At 41.3% G+C, this 20,602-nt stretch overlaps 1 protein-coding gene and 1 long non-coding RNA gene across 14 annotated transcripts in view; one reads left to right on the top strand and one right to left on the bottom strand.

Annotated features, from left to right (window-relative positions):
• LOC117565510 (uncharacterized) overlaps positions 1–649 on the bottom strand; it is a 37,834-nt gene extending 37,185 nt beyond the window's left edge. The window contains exon 1 of the long non-coding RNA XR_004571884.2: positions 561–649. This is a non-coding gene — a long non-coding RNA (uncharacterized LOC117565510). The remainder of the gene's footprint in view (positions 1–560) is intronic.
• Positions 1–19,423, top strand: part of LOC117565500 (protein turtle) — a 43,471-nt gene extending 24,048 nt beyond the window's left edge. For 2 of the 13 annotated variants that reach the window (XM_034244622.2, XM_034244619.2), the window contains exons 6-13: positions 623–864; positions 1,213–1,287; positions 3,131–3,401; positions 3,553–4,416; positions 4,856–4,960; positions 10,989–11,402; positions 16,042–16,159; positions 16,628–19,423. In XM_034244622.2, coding sequence (XP_034100513.1) covers positions 623–864; positions 1,213–1,287; positions 3,131–3,401; positions 3,553–4,416; positions 4,856–4,960; positions 10,989–11,402; positions 16,042–16,159; positions 16,628–18,545 — 4,007 coding nt within the window. In that variant the 3' untranslated portion in view covers positions 18,546–19,423. Of the gene's footprint in view, positions 1–622; positions 865–1,212; positions 1,288–3,130; positions 3,402–3,552; positions 4,417–4,855; positions 4,961–8,632; positions 8,717–10,988; positions 11,403–16,024; positions 16,160–16,395; positions 16,467–16,627 lie in introns of all 13 variants that reach the window. The other 11 variants (XM_034244629.2, XM_034244628.2, XM_034244630.2 and 8 more) reach the window with 11 other exon arrangements.
• The last annotated feature ends 1,179 nt before the right edge of the window (positions 19,424–20,602 follow it).

Here is a 20,602-nt window from a genome sequence, read left to right as displayed (position 1 = left end):
GCTAGTGGCATCCAAGACACACACAAACTCACACACAACAATTCGAAAGCCAAACAAAAGACAACGGTTGCGCCGGAAATGCGTCAAGAGAAAATGGCGCTGCAGCGCATAAATCAGACAGCTCTGATGGTTTGTCAGCCAACTCAGGCGGCACAAAGCTGAGCAACAGAGCTATAACAACAAGAACAACGACAACGGTAGAATCAACGAATAACGACTAAAGTAACAACAATGCACGGCCTTATTGTGCTCTATTGTCTGCTACAAATGGCGATGGCAGCACCAAGTGCGAGTAGTTAGCCGACAAAGCACAGTAAGGGGCGCTGTTCCTTGCAACTACAGTACTCAGTGTTCAGTACTCAGTACTCATATACAGTATAAAGACGCATGCAGCGGGAGGTCGAGCCAGCAACTACCGTTAGCCGGAAGACGGGTAATGCAAATGGCAGGCAGGCGCATGCAATTTTCTTTCAGTTTTTTATAGCCGCATTACTGCATTCAGTAGTAGTATAGTAATGTTAGGCATACGAGCGAGAAGCGTAACAATTGCCGGCACTTACCTTATTAATTTGCCATTGTGCATTGTCGACGTTGCCTCGGTTGCGTTATTTGTTTCTTGCAGGTGACTCAATTATACTCAATTGCCAAGCCGATGGCACACCAACGCCAGAGATTCTTTGGTACAAGGACGCAAATCCAGTTGATCCCTCGCCCACGGTGGGCATCTTCAACGATGGTACCGAGCTACGGATATCAACCATACGCCACGAGGACATTGGAGAATACACTTGCATTGCACGCAATGGTGAGGGGCAAGTCTCCCATACGGCCCGTGTTATAATTGCGGGTGGCGCTGTAATAATGGTAAAAACCTATAAAACAAATGACTTAATTATCAGATAAATAACTAAACAAATATTATCAAATAGTTAGACATGTAAATCCAACAAAATTTAAATGATTGCATAAGGCTTATTAAATCAACGACATTAAATTAAAATACACCCTTCTCTTTAGAAGACATTGGTTGACCTAGTTGTATTTTCGTTTCCATTATAATGGATATCCATTGTATGCACAGAAGACCAAAAAAAAAAAATAAATAAATAAAATAAAAAACAGCAATCAGTGAAATTCTAACAGAATCTTCCCTATAATTTCTGCACACGAACACAAACAAATTAAACAATTCTCCAACTAACAATTAAAAAGGACAAAGCGGCACGAAATAAAAATACGCTTACTAAATCCAAAATGAACGGCATCTCTGAAAAATTTACTATAAGAGTAAGTTTTCAAATTTTGTTCATAATCTCTTTTCGTGCATTTTCTGCATAATAGTTATCTTATAATCTGTTAAGCGCTTTACCATTAAACAAATCAAAAATGCTTTGCCCAACGCCTAACAGACAAACAACCGAACTCAAAGCAAACTAATCATCCAAAATGTTTTCTTTTCCTTTCGCTGGATTTTTACAAAACAGCAAAACACAAACTCACAGCCAAAATCAGAAGCCATCAGTGCTGATCAAAAACCAAACCATTCTCAGGCATGCCATTTTCGCACGTACTCGACCAAACAACACCATCCCAACTAGTCGACCAATCCGCCCATAGACCGACGAGACCGTCAGCCAGGAAACGTCATCAGCTTTGGCCAACACAAAAAATTCAGACCAAAACGCGGCCTTACATTTGCACTTTACCAACGAGAGCACACCCCAGATCCGAAAGCACAAAAAAGAAAGGAGAGCAAAAAAAGTATTACAAGTGTGCAACTTTTTATGTGCTCTGCATTCGGGGTCTCTGTCTGTCTGTCGGTCTGTTGGTCGATGAGTCGGTTGGCGGGATGCGGACGGTGCTGCCTTTGTGCTGGTCGCGCCCGCATTTGGGATTCGTCCAGCCTCGCTTGCCAGTAACAACAACTGCAAACGAAAAAGTGCCAACAGCGGCAAAAACCCATAGCGAAAAGGGTCTCGGCGAGCGCACACTTGACATGGTCATTCGTCCAGCCTGAGCCAGACTCCCCGACTCCCTTTCTGCCATTTACTATTTACAACATGCATACAAATAGCCGCCCGTGTTGCCAAACATACATTCATATAGTGCCTCCCTCCTTTCCATACACAAAAACCAAACATACACACACACACATGCACGTTAAAGCGTTCAAGCGATGTCTGCCTTCTAATATGAATAGCATACTTTTGTGCGCCGTCCGCTAATGTATTTGCATTTCGGGTATTTACAGTAAGTCAGGCAACCACACTACACACATGCACATGGTATGCCATAAAATATTGACGTTTAAGCCATTAAGATTTAAATTTCAGACCTTTTCTAGAACAGAAAACAGCATATGCAGTAGCAATTCATATTAAATATGCGTAGATTCTGGTTCGCTTTTTGCTAACTGATTATCCAAATGTCTTTGCACTTGAAACGCAAAATTAAATATGGGTTGAGTTCACAAGCAATTTATTTTGGAATATGCGTTGAGCAATATCCTTTTGTCAACCCACATCACTCGAGCCACACAACTAAAAACTAACTGAAGACAGAGTTTTTTCAATCGAGTTGCTCCAAAGCGATGTGGCCTTTGAATAAATCGAGAAGATGAGCAGAATGCACTCATGCAATTACCAAAGGCAGATCGAAATGGAGGAATGGGTTTGAATGTTGTCGCTGACATTTGACTGACAACTTGTCAATGCCAGTAGGGAAGAGCAAGGGCACAGAAAGAAACAACATTTCATACTTGCTGTACATGTGACAGAAGCATTGTTATTTCCCAAAGGGGAACCGAGGGTTTGAGGTATGAGGTGGTATCGATGACGAGAAGTCGGAAAGAAATGTGCTGTCAAGCAAGAAACATGCATTGTGACTACTAGAGACATTGTGAATTTTGGAATCAGGTGAACCGCAAAGTTAGAGTTCTACATTATAATCAACGCATCCTAAACGCAAGCTTCATGTTTTTTGAATTAGTCAACAGTCAAACGTCAACCGTCAACAGTCAACAATCGAAACGCGTCTTTAGTCTGCATATGTCAGAAACTCATGCTGTTCCTAAGCAAATATCATCATAAACCTTTGCTGTGTTCTCTCTCCCTCTGTTTCACTTTCACAGGTGCCGCCCACCAACCAAACGAAACTCGAGGGCGAAAAAGTGATATTCTCATGCGAGGCTAAGGCAATGCCTGGCAATGTCACAGTGCGCTGGTTCCGCGAGGGTTCTCCGGTGCGTGAGGTGGCTTCGCTGGAGACACGTGTCACCATTCGCAAGGATGGCTCACTTATTATCAACCCCATCAGCGCCGACGACTCTGGCCAGTATTTGTGCGAAGTGACCAACGGCATTGGGGATCCGCAAAGTGCTTCGGCCTACCTGAGTGTTGAATGTGAGTAGAGCACATAACTTTTAAATCCCTTAACCAACCATCGTCGATAATAAACCTCATTTAAAGCTAAAGTGACAAATTTTGGTGTAGACACTCTGGACAACTTTTCTACTTGCTACTTGCTTAAACTAAATGTGACATTCTCTTGCAGATCCTGCTAAAGTGACCTTCACGCCAACTGTGCAGTATCTCCCCTTTCGCTTGGCCGGCGTTGTGCAGTGCTACATCAAGTCGAATCCGCAGCTGCAGTATGTCACCTGGACCAAGGATAAGCGTCTGCTGGAGCCCTATCAGATGAAGGACATCGTGGTAATGGCCAACGGTTCGCTGCTCTTCACGCGCGTCAACGAGGACCATCAGGGACGATACACGTGCACACCGTACAACGCACAGGGCACCCAGGGCGACTCGGGCGTGATGGAAGTGTTGGTTCGCAAGCCTCCGGCGTTCACCGTCGAACCGGAAACGCTTTACCAACGCAAGGTCGGCGACAGCGTCGAGATGCACTGCGACGCCGTCGAGGCGGAGGGCACAGAGCGTCCAACCATCAAGTGGCAACGCCAGGAGGGCGAACAACTCTCCGACTCACAGCGCAATCGGGTCAAAATCTCTGGCGGCAACATTACCATCGAGAATTTGCGCCGCGATGACTTTGGGTACTATCAGTGTGTGGTCTCCAATGAGGTGGCCACCTTAATGGCCGTCACCCAGCTGGTCATCGAGGGCACGCAGCCGCATGCGCCCTACAACATCACGGGTAAGGCCACCGAGTCGTCGATTACGCTGCAGTGGCTGCCCGGCTACAGCGGTGGCTCCGAGTATAAGCAGGACTACACGATTTGGTATCGCGAGGCGGGGGTCAACGACTGGCAGACGATATCGGTGACGCCGTCCGGCAGCACACAGGTAACCATCAATGGCTTGGCCTCCGGCACCAGCTATGAGTTCCAGGTGGTGGGGCGCAACGTCCTCGGCGATGGCATGATGAGCAAAGTGATGACTGTGCGTACTCTGGGTGAGTGTCCTGTTTCCACCATATTCCTTCTTAGTGTGATTAGTATTTAGCTTTGGTTTCAAACTTTGATTTTTATTTTGATTTCCATATTGATTTTCCTATTTCCTTTTTGGGTTTGCTGCAGTTGTTCAAATTGCGCGTTGCTAGATCAGCGTTCTGCACATTCTCATACTACAAACTTTATGCACTGTTGAGACGCGAGTCTCGTTAATCTGGATTGGCTCTAACATAACGCTCTTGTTTTTCTCTCGTTTTTTCTTCTCTTTTCTCACGATCTCGATCTCGATCTCCATCGAACCAACCAACCAACCAACCAAACCAAAAACGCTACTCTCGTTATTAACTTTCTCATACTAATCATGCGAAACCAAATCAATTGCCAAAAACTCAATCGCGCATTGAATTTTGAATTTTTCTCGCTGCTGGTGACCCCCACAAGGCAAAAATTCAAATTCAATAGAAGACGCTCCGGCAGCGCCACGTAATGTCAAGGCTGCAACACAACCGCCCGATCACTTATTTCAGCCAATGCCAGACGAAGCTGGTAAGACAACTACCATAAATCTACCATAAAACAAACAAAAAACAATACCTATACCTATAGTTATGTGTATGATATGTTAAAACCAAATACGAAACGCCATTGTGAGCATCAATTTAAAGTCTACGACAACGACAACAAACATGGGCACATGATGTATTTATTTGCAACTCTCAGAATTAAGTCGAAAATAAGGCAGGACTCAAAACGAAGATGCCAGCGAAAAATGGCTGCCACATCAAGCTTATTTAATTTTCCAGGCTAGCGACTTTCGCTCGGTTCCTCCCAGAGCTCCCCAGAGTTTCCCTTGCCTGGTTCCGCGTATACCTTGCAGAGCAAAAAACCACAGCAAATGGGTACGCAGAGAAAATACAAAAAATGACGGAGCTTACGGCAAAAGGTAGTCGACGAAAAACAACAATTAAATATTCGAAGCAATTATATACAGTGAGCAACAGAGGAAGCCAGCTTCTCCAGTTGGTCCTAGGCCCCACTCTTCCCAACCCTCCCCCGCCCCGCCACGCCTCCCATATCACTGTCCCTGGGTCTGTTCCACTTTTGGATTCACCACTGTTATTGGCTGCCAACGCACGCCCTAAATTCGCGCCAAGTCCCTCGGGCATAACTCGGCACATGTGCGTCTCCTGGGCGGAGAGAGCGAGAGAGGCGATGAAAGTGAATATTACATTTTCATGCTGCACTCGCACACTCATAACTGATGTGTGTACGTACATTGTGTATGTGAAGCCATTGAGGTGTAAGAGTGTGTGTGTGTGTGTGTGAGTGTAAGGTGAATAAGCCAGAGCGCGTTGTTCCGCTTTTTGCAACGCAACGTAATTAAAGCAGTTTGTCCCACATTTAATTATTTAAATTAATTGAACTGTTTTTACAATTGTGCCCCGCGCGGACAAACACAAACACAAGCACACATGTGTGTGTATACGCATACAGAGTAACAGACACAGACACAGACGTGATGTCGTCGTTGTCGTGTGGCGCAGGTCGTGCGGTCGATATGACAACGCCCACGCCAACAACAATGGCAACACAACAGCACAACAATAATAAAAACAACAACAACGACAACGACAAGTGAAACAAGAGCAACAGTGGCGTGGCTGGGTGGCGTAATTTAAACAAGCATATTACCAAATGCCGAGCCACATTTAACACAGGCAACAAAAAGACTTACAGACGACTCCCTGTCTCGCCCCCTCTTCTCAGCATTCTCCTGCCGGGACAGAGTGTGTAGCTGAGTGTGTAGGTGCGGCAATTTGAATACCATCGTGGCTGCGTGTTTTTCCAACCGTTTTGCGATAATAGTTAATTTTTTACTTTACCCTCTGCCTCTGTCTGCACCACATTCAGCCAGCCCCGGCCTTGCTCCCCTATCTTCCTCTCTTCATTACCCCCTCCCCCCTTTCTCTCTCTCTCTCTCTCTCTCTCTCGCTGTGTCTCTCACTCACTCTTTTACTGTAGAGGCCACCTATACTCTTAGCCCAACGAAACGTACTCGTACTTTAGTACACGCACGCACACGCATACAACCACACAAAGTACAACACAACAGAATACGAAATGACACACACACAAGCCTACATACCGGTACTTGCACAAACACCCACACACATACACACACACACACATACACACACACTTGCATACGCATATGTAAGTGTTTTCCCCCATTTAGCGTATTTATTATACTCGTATTAGTGTCCCTTGTATGTGCCTGTGTTTGTAGCTCTGCATCTGTATCTGTATCTATATCTGTATCTGTGTCTGTGTCTGTCTCTGCGTGTAGTTGTATGTGTATCTCGGTGCGTTTGGCGCACGCGTATGTTAAGCAACAACAAAATGACTACAACAACAACAAGTACAACGACAAGTATGGCAATGGCAACAGTAACAACAACGCTTACGCCAACGGTAACATCTACAACAACAACAATAACAACAACACCACCAAAAACAACAACAACAACAATAGCAGCGTCAACTAACAGCCAAATGTGTTGTGTGTTGTGTAATGCAACCCTGGATTTCGTGTACGTGTGTACCTTTGGCGCTTGTAGCGAAACACCTACAGACCATCCTACATCCTACATTCTACATCCCTGCATCCCTACATCCTACAACCATCAAGCCACGCATCCATCCTTCCAGCCATCTATCCATCCATACAGCAAGCTCACTCACACAACACATCCTTTCGCCTCATATGACCCAGAGCAGCTAAACACCACTGTGAAGAGCCGCTACCCAAACAACAACAACCAAGAACAACAACCAGCCAACCAACAACGACAAGAACAACAACTACAACAACAACAATAACAACAGCCTCGGCTACAACAACAACTGTCATTAACATTGCCGCAGAAACAACAAACAGAAATAATATTTCTTTTTGGCTTTTTTCTCTGCTCCTTTAGTGTTTTTTTTATTAATCTTTTGTTTTTTCGTTTTTTTTTTTTGTTTTCGTAAATCCTGCATAAAAACCATATTTCAACCTCGCGCGTAAAGCAATTTATGTGCTTGTATGCGTGTGAGTGTGTTTGTATTTGTGACTGTACTCACGAGTGTGCGTGTGCGCGCGAGGCATTCCCCATACGCCCCGTGTACACGCCATACACCATACACCATGCGAAATACGAAATACGAAATACGCCAAGTCGCATGCTCACTGCTGCCTTGATGTTGTTTTATGCTTTCGCGTCGTAAAGCTTAAAAATTAATAACAACGTAAACGGGTAACAACAGTGAGCGAACAACAACGGCAACAACAACGCCACATGATCAGTAACAAATTTCCTTTCAGACAGCACAAAAAGAAAGCAGATAAAGCAACAACAAGAGCAGCCGGAAATCATGTCAAGGCTGATTACGTTTAACACAAACACACTCGCCAACCGACACACACTTTTTGCCCGTAGTTGCGAATTTATGAATATTCAATGCATTTCACTGTCATAATTGCAGAGCACCAGCTTTTTGCAGTTGTTTTTTGATCCGTGCCTGTGGCACGCAGTACAAACAAACACACACACATTCACGTATTTTGTTGCCGACATTATTCGCATATTGCTAGCATACACACTCACACACACACACACATACGTATGCGTAATTGTTGCGTTAAAATCCCACCACTATACTTATAGCTCATACAGCATATGCTCAATATTATATGTTCTATACGTTCCTTGGTAAATATATTTCACATACTTCATTCAGCCGCCATCAAGGTAAACAACTAATCGATTATTTCACGTGAGTTAGTTTTTCAGTGGTTTCAAAGCGGGCGGATTTGCGATGATGAACAAACCCCTCAAAGACCCGACATAAGACTTGGTGGCAATCCTTTGTTTTTCTCCTTTCTAGTTATTTTGTAGCTTTTTGCTATTTGTTTAAGCACACTTATGTATGTATGTAGAAAACTCTTCTATGTTTGGTTTGTTGGGTAATTGCACTCTTTTCATTTCCAACCTGCACACTCAATATTTTCAACTTCAATATTTTTTGGGTTCTTCAAGAGTGCTCGGCATTCAATTAATCTGGCATTGGCATATACATACTATTTTGGCATTTATTTTTGCATTTCATTTGAAATTGGAATTGGAATTTGAATATGTTTTGTTTTGTTGCAATTTTTGTTTTCTGTTTTATTTGCAGACCTTTTAGCCTATTTTGACATTTACTTTCATACCGATTCGAGAGGCATGATAGTTTATTCGCCACCCAAGTTGAGAATGCAAGGTACTCGTATTATTATCCAATTTATTCAAAATATATTTTCCCATGTTTGTTTCAGTTCAAGCTACGATCCTATACCACACCACAAAGCTATGCATATTCATTCCGTGAAGGTCCACCAAACGTGCAAATGAATGAAATGAAATGAAATGAGAATATGTACGAGTCTTATGCGAATGTGAATGTAAATGCTAAGGTTCGAGAAGTGGGCATCAGACTTGAAAAAGCAATTACATTTGAAATTTCTCGGCCATTGTTGCTCCTTTGTTTACTTATTGTATTGCTGCCACCAAGTGCTGCAGTTGCAGTCGCAGTTGCAATTGCATCTTTCGCTGTAGCTTCAGCTATGGCCATTTGCCTTTGAATTCTCACATCATGACCATTTCTTTGCACCCTCTCTCCTTCTCTCCCCCGACAGTTAGCAACTTCGAGTTGCACATTCCTGCTACCAGTTCAAAGCTCTTAGCTGTTCGTAAGGGTAAAGTGCGCACTCATTGTGCTTTTGCATTGTTTACAATGACATTTTACGGCTGTTGCAAGTCGTGTGCCAGTATGCGTGTGTCTGTGTGTGTGTGTGTGCGTACCTTTTAATGCGCTTAAGTAATGCCTTTTACGAGTATTTCCTTGCAGACTGCAGATTTACTGCCTCTAACTCACCCACACTTTGTGGGCCGCTCATGCAGGATAAGCTTCTGATGCTGACGCTGTGCTGTAGCTGATGCCAGTTCTAACTTGTTTCAGCCATAAATAACATTTACTTACCCCTGGCGTAGATGGTGGATGCCTCTATGTGTACGATGAGTTTCTGTCTGCTTTGCGTAGTCCTGTGTAGCCCTGTCTACCCTTGACATTTTTACAGTCTCCCCAGTCTCCACAGTCAACCCATCTCATTTCGCCTTTCGCCTATGGCCTCTGTGTGGCGTGGCATTTTCCTGCTTTCCATTTTTTTTTCCGTTTTCTGTTCGCCGTTTTTTTTATATACATATATATGTTTGTCACTTGTCTCGTTTATATTATGTCAAATCTGTGGGTATTTTTCATGATACCAGACGAAGGACAAGCAGTACGGCACGTCGAGCATTAGGAGCAAGCCGAAGACGAGGAAGCAGAGACAGAGGTGGAGGCGGAAGCGGAGGCGGAGGCGGAGGAGGCAGGCAAAACTCTTTTGCTCATTTACTGCAGCCAGCAACCGCTGCTGCCGCCGTCGCCGCATTGCGCATAATCAACTTTTGATATATGCGCTTTCAAATCTCTTGAGTGCTCTTTAAAAGCATTTCTAATTAACATACATGCATAAATAATAAGCGTGGCATTTTTCACTAACGTTTTGCTAGCAACACACACCACGCCGTTCTGTGCAGTGGTTAAATAAATGGCTTCCACTTATTGCCTGCTCCTGTCTTTTGTTACATTTACCTTTTCACCCCGCCATCAAAATGAAAGTGCGTGTGTGTTTGCGACACGAATTCTAATATCCTTAGACACCATCGACATTTTGAGAAGCGATGTCAGACAACTGTCAGCACTCGCTCGACTTACTTTTTAATGACATGTTTAAAGCCATTTTAATTTGTCTATATTCATAACATCGCGAGGGACAACGAAGTAGTACACATAATAAATACTTAGAAATTGCTAACCAATTTGCGATAGGTTCACGTCCCAAAAGCCATTTAACTCTCTACATTGGTTTGTAAAGAGAAATGGGATAATTATGCAAAAGTAAAACCACAATGTGTGCATATGTAAATGCGAATTAAAATATGTACACACACACATTTGAGGTGAGCTCATAAATACATCCGTGCCACAAAAAAAGTGATCAAATGAAATGTTTATGATGCTCATAAGGCAAACAAAATACCCTATATTCGTATGTAATTAGGTATAAACAAAGATAAAACAAGTAAGCTACAGTTGAGTGTGCTCGACTGCAAGATACCCGCTACACATAAAAATATACCAAATTATTGAAAATTATACCAAATACCTAAAACAAAATACTAAAAATATACCCAAGCTCATATTTGGTTTATTAGTATACTACAACATTTAAAATATATCATAGAGTGCAAAATATAAAGAATTGTTACACACATATTCTGACGGCACAAAGTTAGAATACCCTTCTACCCTATGGGTAGCGGGTACAATCAAATCTGTGTTCAGATGAGCTCATGAGTACATGATTTTGGATAAGACTAATCGAATTTAATTGCACCATTCATTCACGCATGTCCTAATACTCTGTCCTGTTTCATTTTACGTTTCACAGGACCGAAGCCTGGACCACCGCGCAATGTGTCCGTGACGGAAATCTCGAATGGCTTCCTCATCACTTGGCAGTCGCCGTTGGAGCGCGCACACATCGTCAAGTTCTATACCATTAAATATCGCACGGATGCGGAATGGAAGACGCTCAATCGCGGCCAGATACGACCGGAGGAGACGCAGTATCTGGTGAAGAACTTGGTGGGCGGTCGCACCTACTATTTCCGTGTGCTGGCCAACTCGGAGAAATCGTTCGAGTCGAGCGATGAGGTGAAATTCCCGGTGCCGGCGCGTGTCAAACATAAAGCTATAACAGCCGGCGTCGTTGGGGGCATCCTGTTTTTTATTGTTGCGATCATTTTATCGGTTTGTGCCGTAAAAATTTGCAATAAACGTAAACGACGAAAACAGGAAAAAGGTAACACTGAGGCGAAAAGCTGAACACACACTTGAAATGGTTTTTAATGACTATAATGATGATGATGATGATGATCATAACGAGAATAACAAATAACAAAGAACCAAAAAAAAAAAAGAATCCAAATAACTAATAACAATAATAACAATGATGATGACGATGATGATGACGATGACTCCTCGTCCTCGTCTTCATTGTTGTTCGTGTTGTTGTTGTTGACTATGACGATGATTGTGACACTTTTGGCAATTATGCTCAGCTTACTAACAAACTAAACCAACCACCAAAAACTAACTAATTGCTTTACAACTTACCACATACTAATTACTCCAACTTATACTTCTACCAATCTTCCACTACTACCACAAATACTGCTACTACTACAAATACTAAAAATATATACTACTCACGTATATGTTCCAACAACAGTTACTTTCGATTCGATTCGATTTGTGCCCCAATACGTGGCAACAGAGCAAACGATTCAACATATTGGCAATAACCATTCTGCGGTCAAGGCCATAGAATTTCCCATTTTCAATTAACTTGTAGTTGACACTCGTAATTTTCGACGTGCTTTTATGAGTTTTGCTTGGGCCACACGGCCTTTTATGTTTGCGCATATTTAATTATCGAACTGAATGTTTAAGGCATTACAATCTTAATTAAATGTGTACTTTGTTTCAGTACTTGAAGACATTGCAAGTTCAATAAAGTTTGTTTAGTTCCCCCGACTTACACACCTCTCCTCTCATTGGCTATTTCGACAACAACAATGCATTGAAATTGAAATTGATATTGAAAGCAATATCTATACTGATATTGATATTGAAATTTAAATTGATATATACAAACATACTCGTATTTAAAATTGTTTGTTTACTGAAACCAAATACTTATTGTAAAACAAAAATCAAAAGGCATTTGATAACAAATTAACCAAATTATGCCTGACGAATTGTTTTTACTCTTCCGTTGTAGTTGTGTGCAAGTCGAATTAATTTTCAATTCAATTCAAACAAGTAACAAATAATATTTTCAATATTTATGTATATACAACAACCTTGATTTTGTAACTGGCCTTTGAATTTTATATTTTATTTATACTTTCAATGAATTTAATATGTTTTCAATTCGTCCGTAATGTTGAACTGCCTTGACCTGACCTCACCTGACGCTGATTCCCTTTAATAGGCAAATATATTATATTTCAATTACACATTGGCAATATTGCACCTTACATTTATGTTGAATGCTCTATGTTTAATTTGTTCATTTTATCCCCTTCCCCTTGTTTGACTTGGTTATTTATTGTTCATTGTTTTATACTGAAATAAGATTTATACAGCATTAATCAGACCAAATCCCCCCTCCAGTGCATTCTGTTATGATTCCATAATTTAGTTGAAATCAATTCCAAAGCATGTACAATTACAAATATCAACATAGTTGTTGCAAACTTAGTTAAACGTAAACTGGCTTCATGTGCAACCTGCAACTATATGAAATGATGCTCAAATGGTTATTTTCCTTTAATTAGGGAATTTCAAATTGAAATGCAGCCGCTGAACTGAACGGAAATTTCAATGGCGGGGACTCCTTTATGAAAGTTGTCTGCTTTTTTGTGTGACCTTTTTGTTTGAAGCCTTTTCTGTTTCAATTTAACAGCATAAAATGCTTATTCATTTTTAATTAATGATGTGTTTTTTTTTCAAATGAATTATTTATATAGTATGATTTGTAAAACCTCCACACACTTGAACAACACAAACAACAAGTCAAAAGAAATAAATGCAAAATGGAAAATGATGCATTGCAAAATCAATAGCGTATAAAACAACCAAGTATAAATTGAAATTATTATCAAATAGTTAGTTCTTATGATTTTTATGCGTTTTCATTTTCGTTTGAAAGGAGTTCTATACACATGCAAGAAATACAAGAGAGAAGAGAAGTTGCAAATGATTAACGTAACTGCTGAAAACCACAAACAATATTAAAACCAGACAAAAACCAAACACCTTTATCCCCCAATGATATTTTCAAAGCATGTTCTTAGCCAATTCGTCGTTGTTTCTGCCCAGGGCTGAGTTCATGCCGGATAAAGGTGTTTAGCCATAGGATATGATCTCAAAACCTATATATATATGTACAAGAACAAGAGATTGATAATATATATATAGCACAATACTGGGCAGACGTTTTTTGTAAACAATTCACGCACAAAGATGGTAAAATAAGGCCCACAATCGATGTCAAAACAGACAAAACAAAAAAACCGTAAAACCGCATCTTAAGTCAAAGAACATACATAAAATGATCGCGCTACAAATATTGTAGCATTTGAAGTGTCAACTGTGACACTGAGATAAAAGCACAACCTGCAATTGTATGCGCAAATTGTTAGAGATTTTGGGCCAATCTTTGCGGATTGCCATCCTGAGTGTGATCAGAATCTCGTTTGTGAATGCAAATTGTTTTGGGGTGTTGCAAGAGAACGAATTTCCACTGAGAACGAAAACATCAAATAATAATAATAAAAAGCTACCCAACTATGCCCCCTGCAACGTCAAGCAAAGCAACTGGGTAAGTTTTTTATAATCCATAATAAATCGATGTCGTGTGTGCAACAGATTCGAACTGTACAAGTGAAACAACTAAAAGGTTATTTTCAGACGCAATACCAAGTACCCAGATACCCAGTACCCAGAATCCAATACCAAGTATCAAGTACCAACTAACTAATACATACATGCCTAACTTAGTATCACACCTACATACCCACACACACACACATACATACATACACATACGCAAGCAACCAACCGCATTAGCACGTGCGCATTTCATTATTCACTCTCGTACTCGTAACAGGTTCATGAATCGAACGCATGCGAATTAATCGTTCTCAGTGAATATCTGTATAATTCCATTCCATTTTAAATCAAAATCAAAAAAAAAAAAAAAGAACAAACTAAAAGCGTTTAAGTACTCGTCTACCAAGCACACTTTCTTAAATCTCTCAAGCACTCACTCAAGGCGGCCAAAAAGTCATTTCACGGTCTTCATAATTACTATTTACCGTATATCGAACTGAACGTCGAAACTCACAAAAACAAATAAAAGAACTCACTGCCAAAACTTTAACACTTTACACTCGTTGTTTAATGTTTATCTAAATAACTTTTCATTTGATTTTCTAGCCCCCAAGTTGTCGGTCAGCTTTTGGCCAGCAACTTGACAGCATTTCTTTCGTCATCAATTTTGTTTGGTACTCGCATTTAAGTTTAAGTCGACCATAATCAGCTCTATTTTCGGTTTTAATTTGCATTTGCATTTGACTTTGACCAATCAGTTTCGGTTTTCAGTTTCTTCTTGATTTGCACTTACTTGGTTACTTCTTTCCGTTGGCACAATTTTCAACTGACCATTAAAAAGCCATTTCATGTGTCATTGTTTTTTTTTTCCAACATTTCGAAGCCCGATCCTAAATAAAATACTGCGAAGAGCACATGCTATGCGTTTATACATTCGTATACTCGTATAGTCGCATATATGTATGTAGCCTATGGGAAATTGATGAGGCTGATGCGAATCCAAATATGGTCCTCTGCTCGAATGCATCGTTAGTTAACTCAATGACGCAGAAGTACTTGTACTCCCCTTTGATCCCCAGCCAACTAAATTAGATTGTCTAGCTATTTTAAATTGGTTACCTCTTGTACATACATATGTAATTGCAACCCTAATTAACTAAGCTGAACTAAACTAAACTAAACTAAGCTAAGCTAAACGCAACTAAACTAAAACCGCAAATAAAACTAACAATTCCATAGCATAGTCTCTAGAATAGATAGAATGGCCTAACTGGTGTGTGGGTGTATTGTTGCCTGTGCTTTTGTACTCTGTACTCAGTACTCTTAGTAATTATCTAGTAAACTGCTAAATTTTTAACTATGTTAACACAACAACAATCACAACAACAACAACTACAACTACAATAATATAACAATGACAACAACAACTATGTTTACGCGAATAACAATGATAATGCTGTTGTTGTTATTGTTGCTGATGTTGTTTCTCGAGTTGTTGGAGTTGTCAATGATGACTCTCTGGCTAGCATGCAAATTGGTATAACGTCCGTGTCCCATGTCCTGCTCTACAATTCGAATACATACACTGGTCGCGTCGTACACACATGAATGTACTCACATTGTACGAGTATGTAGTTTGGGTGCCAATGACCCGCCCGCCCTTTCACACACTCTCTCTCATAAGTACATAAGTTCTACTTATTTGGTTTATAATCGAGCTGACTTTCAGCTGGGTCGCGTTATGCCAGTTTGTGCTAGTTCGAGAAGCTGTCTCATAACAATGGAACAGCAAATGGAACAGTACTTCGTATTTGCCACACATGTATATCTATATATATACATATATATATACGCGTACATATATATGGGGAATGCAATGTGTAAATGGTAGTGCAGTATGCTATGTATGTACATTCGATACGGACATACATACATACTCGTTATATAGTGTGTGCTTGTTAGCTGCTATCATGTATTTTATTTATCGGATAGGATGGCTCACGCTGCACGCCAAATTAATTGTAGAAATTATACGTTTACAGAGTTCAACATGGTAGCTTGCAGGATAACGGACGCTCGTAACATTGCAGCCAATAATCATCATCATTTGCACAATCGTAGTACGGGCTCAATTTCCTCTGGTCAAGTGCCTTTAAAAAAGTGAGTATAGACCGTCTAAGTTATAGGAATGCCTGACGAATTCCTGAAACGACCTCACGATTAAATTGATCTAAATTGATCTTTCCCCCTTAACTGTCTCTTGCGTCCATTCATCCGCCCAAAAACACATTGATTGGTACTATACGCCATGCACCTATAACTACTTCTACTTCTACTACTACTACTACTACTACTACTACTACTACTACTTCTACTCTCGCTACATCTAAACATAGCAATACTGAACATTATCGTGATTATGAAAGCGTTTTTATAGTTCCAGGTCCATCCTGTCATAATCAAAATCGTAAGCAAACTTTTCTATACTAAAACCAATACAATCTTCAGTTCGATTTTATCCTCAGTTTCATTCTGCTTTTCGGTTTAAACACGTTTACTCTTTAGTTGTATGTTTTGATTTCCTTACTACATTTACCTACCAACTAATCGCGCCATCTCATGTGCTAGGTACAAACAAACCCGAATATCAAGTCTAACTGCCATACTCATCGCCATACTGCACTGGATTTGGCCACCCGATCGCTGCACCAACTGTCAATCCATCTACAGCTCACCCAATCTACCCGAAGACTGCGATCCCGATGCCAAGCGACGTTCGACACAAGATGGAGCTAAGCCCGGCTACGATCAGACCATCCTGGAAAACAGCATCGATGTCGTCGACGGCGCATTATTTGAGAGAAGGAACAGCAATGTGTCACAGAAATCATCCAGTGACGATGGCGGCTTCCTCTCGCGTCGTAATTTTATCACAGCTCGTGCCTCCTGGCGGCGTCCACTCGTCGCGTCATCCAGTCAGGTCAGCTTGCAGTCGGCAGCAGATTCCGCGAGGGGTTTCCTTCAGGGTTTGGGTGGCTTGCTCAAGATTGGCGGCGCTGTCAAGCAGCAGCAGCAACAGCAGTTCGATGAGGCTGTAACTGGTGCACGCTATCAAAATGTGCTGCGTCCCTACAGCTCAAACTCGCACAACATCTACAGGAACTTGCAACACAACACGGCCAACAGTGGACCATTGCACATCAACACGATCAGCGGCAGTCTCGGCCAGCAGCTGCTCTCTCCCCCGCTGTACACACCGACTCGCGTCTCCCGCATCTTCTCCAGCTCGCCAGCCAGCACGCCAGGCCATCATCATCATCAGCATCAGCATCAGCTGCTGTCTTATAGCGGCGCATATCCAACGCATCATACGCACTTCAGCGATCTCAGCACGGTGTATCCCAACTCTGCGGAACGCTCGCTGCCCACATCACATCTCAGTGGCACCGGGAATCTGAGTCGCTATCGCTATCACTCGCAGGAACTGCCCTCGCTGCGCACCATTCAGGAGGAGACGCGTCGCCAGCAGCAGCCTCCTCAGCATCCACTCGAGGATCACTTTGTGCCGTTGCAGCTGCCGTCGCCGCCTTCGTGGCGCAATTACTATCAGACTCAGCTGCCATATCACAGCTATCGACCGCGCACTCGCTGGTATCCCCGCCACTACTCGAGACTCTTCAGTCGCCAGCAGCACGAACTGCTCTCGCCACTGCCCGATCTCAATCTATCCCTGCGAGGCACGGCCAATGGCGCCAGAGTGGGTCTGGAGGCGTCACCCGAGTCGCGATCCAGCTCCAGTGGCTTTGGTTCCAAGAACACCTCCAATCATCCGGGCAGCACAAGCGAGTGGCGACTCTTGCCGCCCTATAGGCCTCCTCCATCGCCGCCCAAGCACTCAGCGTACTTTGGAGCCAGCGTTGCGGCGTCGGGTAATCAGCAGGCGCAAGCACAGACCTTGGTGGCAGGCCAGTTGCAGCAGCAGCCATACCACTACTCCTATCTGCAGCCCAGTCCGCCCTCGGCCGGCCTGACGCCACCCTACACCATGGCCCATTGGCTGGAAATGATCTCAAGACTGAACGCAGCCACGGACAGTAATCTGCCCAAGGCATGCCCCGCTGTGGATGTGGGCAGCGTCGATGGCCATTACGAATTCGATCCTGCCACACCAACGCCCAGTGCCTCGACGCCAACGGGAGTCGGAGTCGGTGTCGGTGTCGGACTTCTTCGCGACGATCTCAATCTGCATATAGACACCCATCACTATCCTCATCCCTACCAACATCATCATCATCATCAGCAGCAGCAGCAGCAACAGCAGCAACAACAACAACATCACCATGCAGCGACTTTGCCTTATCACCACACTTTGGGGCCGTTGAGCGGCAGCTTGCTGCATGCCTCAGCTGCCCGCAAGCTGCGCAGCCTGCCCCGCTATGACAATGTCGAGGCTCGCCTGCAGGCCATGCGGGAAGAGTTCTATGCATATCGGAAGCGTAAGGCCATGCAACGAGCAGGCGGTCCCGAAATTGAGAGCATTTGCTGAACCGCAGTTGAGGCGACCGCAAAGCATATCCAACAGACAGTCAGACTTGAATGCAGTATGAGAATGCGGCAGCAGTTTGAATGTGCTATCGAAGTCAACCGCATAAACCATATGATTAGATGATATCGCAATCAATCGCAATCCGGCAATAAAAACATACGAACAGTGCTTGCCCATTTCATAGAAGCAGTTGGAAGTACTTCGAGTATGTGAAGCCATTTAGGTGACCGCAGAGAGAAGCAAGTAAACAATTAGTTGTGGAATATTCACGCTAGGCGAACAACACAAAATGATGACAAGAGAACAACAAAGAAGCGAAGATAATTTTTGTAAATATAATAAAATGAAATGCACGAATCGAAACACAGCATTATAAGATGGCACGCAAAGAAAGGAAAGCAAAGCAAAGAAGCAAACTTTAAGCATAATATTAAAACAAAACTATAGCAATTATGAGGACATATTACTTATAAAAACTCAATATAATATGTAATTGATATTTGACACACAGTACGTGTATGCAAAATGATTATTATTATTATTATTTATAAAAAGAAAACAACAAAATTACATATTAGATATATATACATATAACATATATAGGCGTAACGAAGCGAAACACAGATTGATATGTTAAACATCAATTAAAAAGAAATCCACAAGCGTAAGCGTACATTATGTTACATTAACACTAACGTAAATTAATTAATTAATTAACGAATTAATACAAACAAATGATGAAGATATTCAAGATATAGATGTTAAGTCCTTAGTTGTTAAACTTGATAAGCAAAACAAAACGAATGAGAAGTGTTGAAATTGAAAATTAAATTTAAATAAAGCGATAAAAACTCAGTAAAGCTAAATATATAGACAAATTGTTTCAAATTAAATTATTTAAATACAAATGCAAATGTGAAAATCGTAATTACCGAAATTTAATGAAAGTATCACAATAAAATCAGTTAAACCAAATAATTACGTGAAATACATATAACTGCTGCATATACATATGTTTACTGTTGAGCTACACACAATTAACAACAAAAAAGATTATTACGAGTAACTCCAATGATATGTACATTTATTGAGAATACAGAAAACAAAAACCTAAATACTTTTTCCAGTGCCGAGTATAGGAGCCCTCTTTCAAGCAAATCCATAAACACGCTCAACACAACCAACCAACCAACAAACCAAAAGAAAACATAAACAAACAAAACAGGACACAAATAATGATGAAACAATACTGCGTTAGCGCTAATTGACATTCATTAAACTTATAATATTAATTAATATAAAAATTGAAACTAAAAACAAAAACAAGAGCAAGCGAAACAGGAATAGAAATGGAGAATTACTGGGCTATATGGCTATGGATAGGATTGATATTTGAGTTGTACCCGTTGTGCAGGTCCTACATATATAAAAGAAAAAACCAATTCACAAGAATGATATAAGTCTGTAGTATAATTCAACTGAGAGATTTAAGTATCAGATTTTATTATATACGATTTCAAATTGATGCATATAGGAGTTAGTGTTTGGTAAATTCTTCTTTATATCGCGACCCGAAACCCAATTTCAGTTTTACTTAGGCGAGAGATGTAAGAGATGAGCAGAGATGCTTGATGAATTTCAGTTTCAGTTATTATATACTTAATAACTTGTTAATGATAAACTTGTCTGAACATCAAATTGTACGGAATGGTTTGACACAACTTGACGCCAAAACACTGCCAGAGCGCGAGATGCATGAGGACGACGATTGCCGTGTGTATAACGTATGTAAATTACAACATCAACAACAAATATATAATAATACCTAATATAATAATAAAATTGATATACTAAAAAATAAATACCAATTTAAGCAAATCGTTGAGCAGCAAACAAAAACAAAAAGAAACAAAAAAAAGAAAAACGAAATGAATTGAAAGTTAATACAAACAAAATATTCAGAACATGACACAAATGATCTCAATAATTTGTCTTGCCTTTTGTTTGCATCAGACAATTTCATTTTGATTAATTTTAAATAGTTCAAATTATATAAA

Source organism: Drosophila albomicans, chromosome 2L (assembly GCF_009650485.2).
Source record: "Drosophila albomicans strain 15112-1751.03 chromosome 2L, ASM965048v2, whole genome shotgun sequence".
Classification (NCBI taxonomy): domain Eukaryota; kingdom Metazoa; phylum Arthropoda; class Insecta; order Diptera; family Drosophilidae; genus Drosophila; species Drosophila albomicans.
This window is presented reverse-complemented; position numbering and strand designations above follow the sequence as displayed.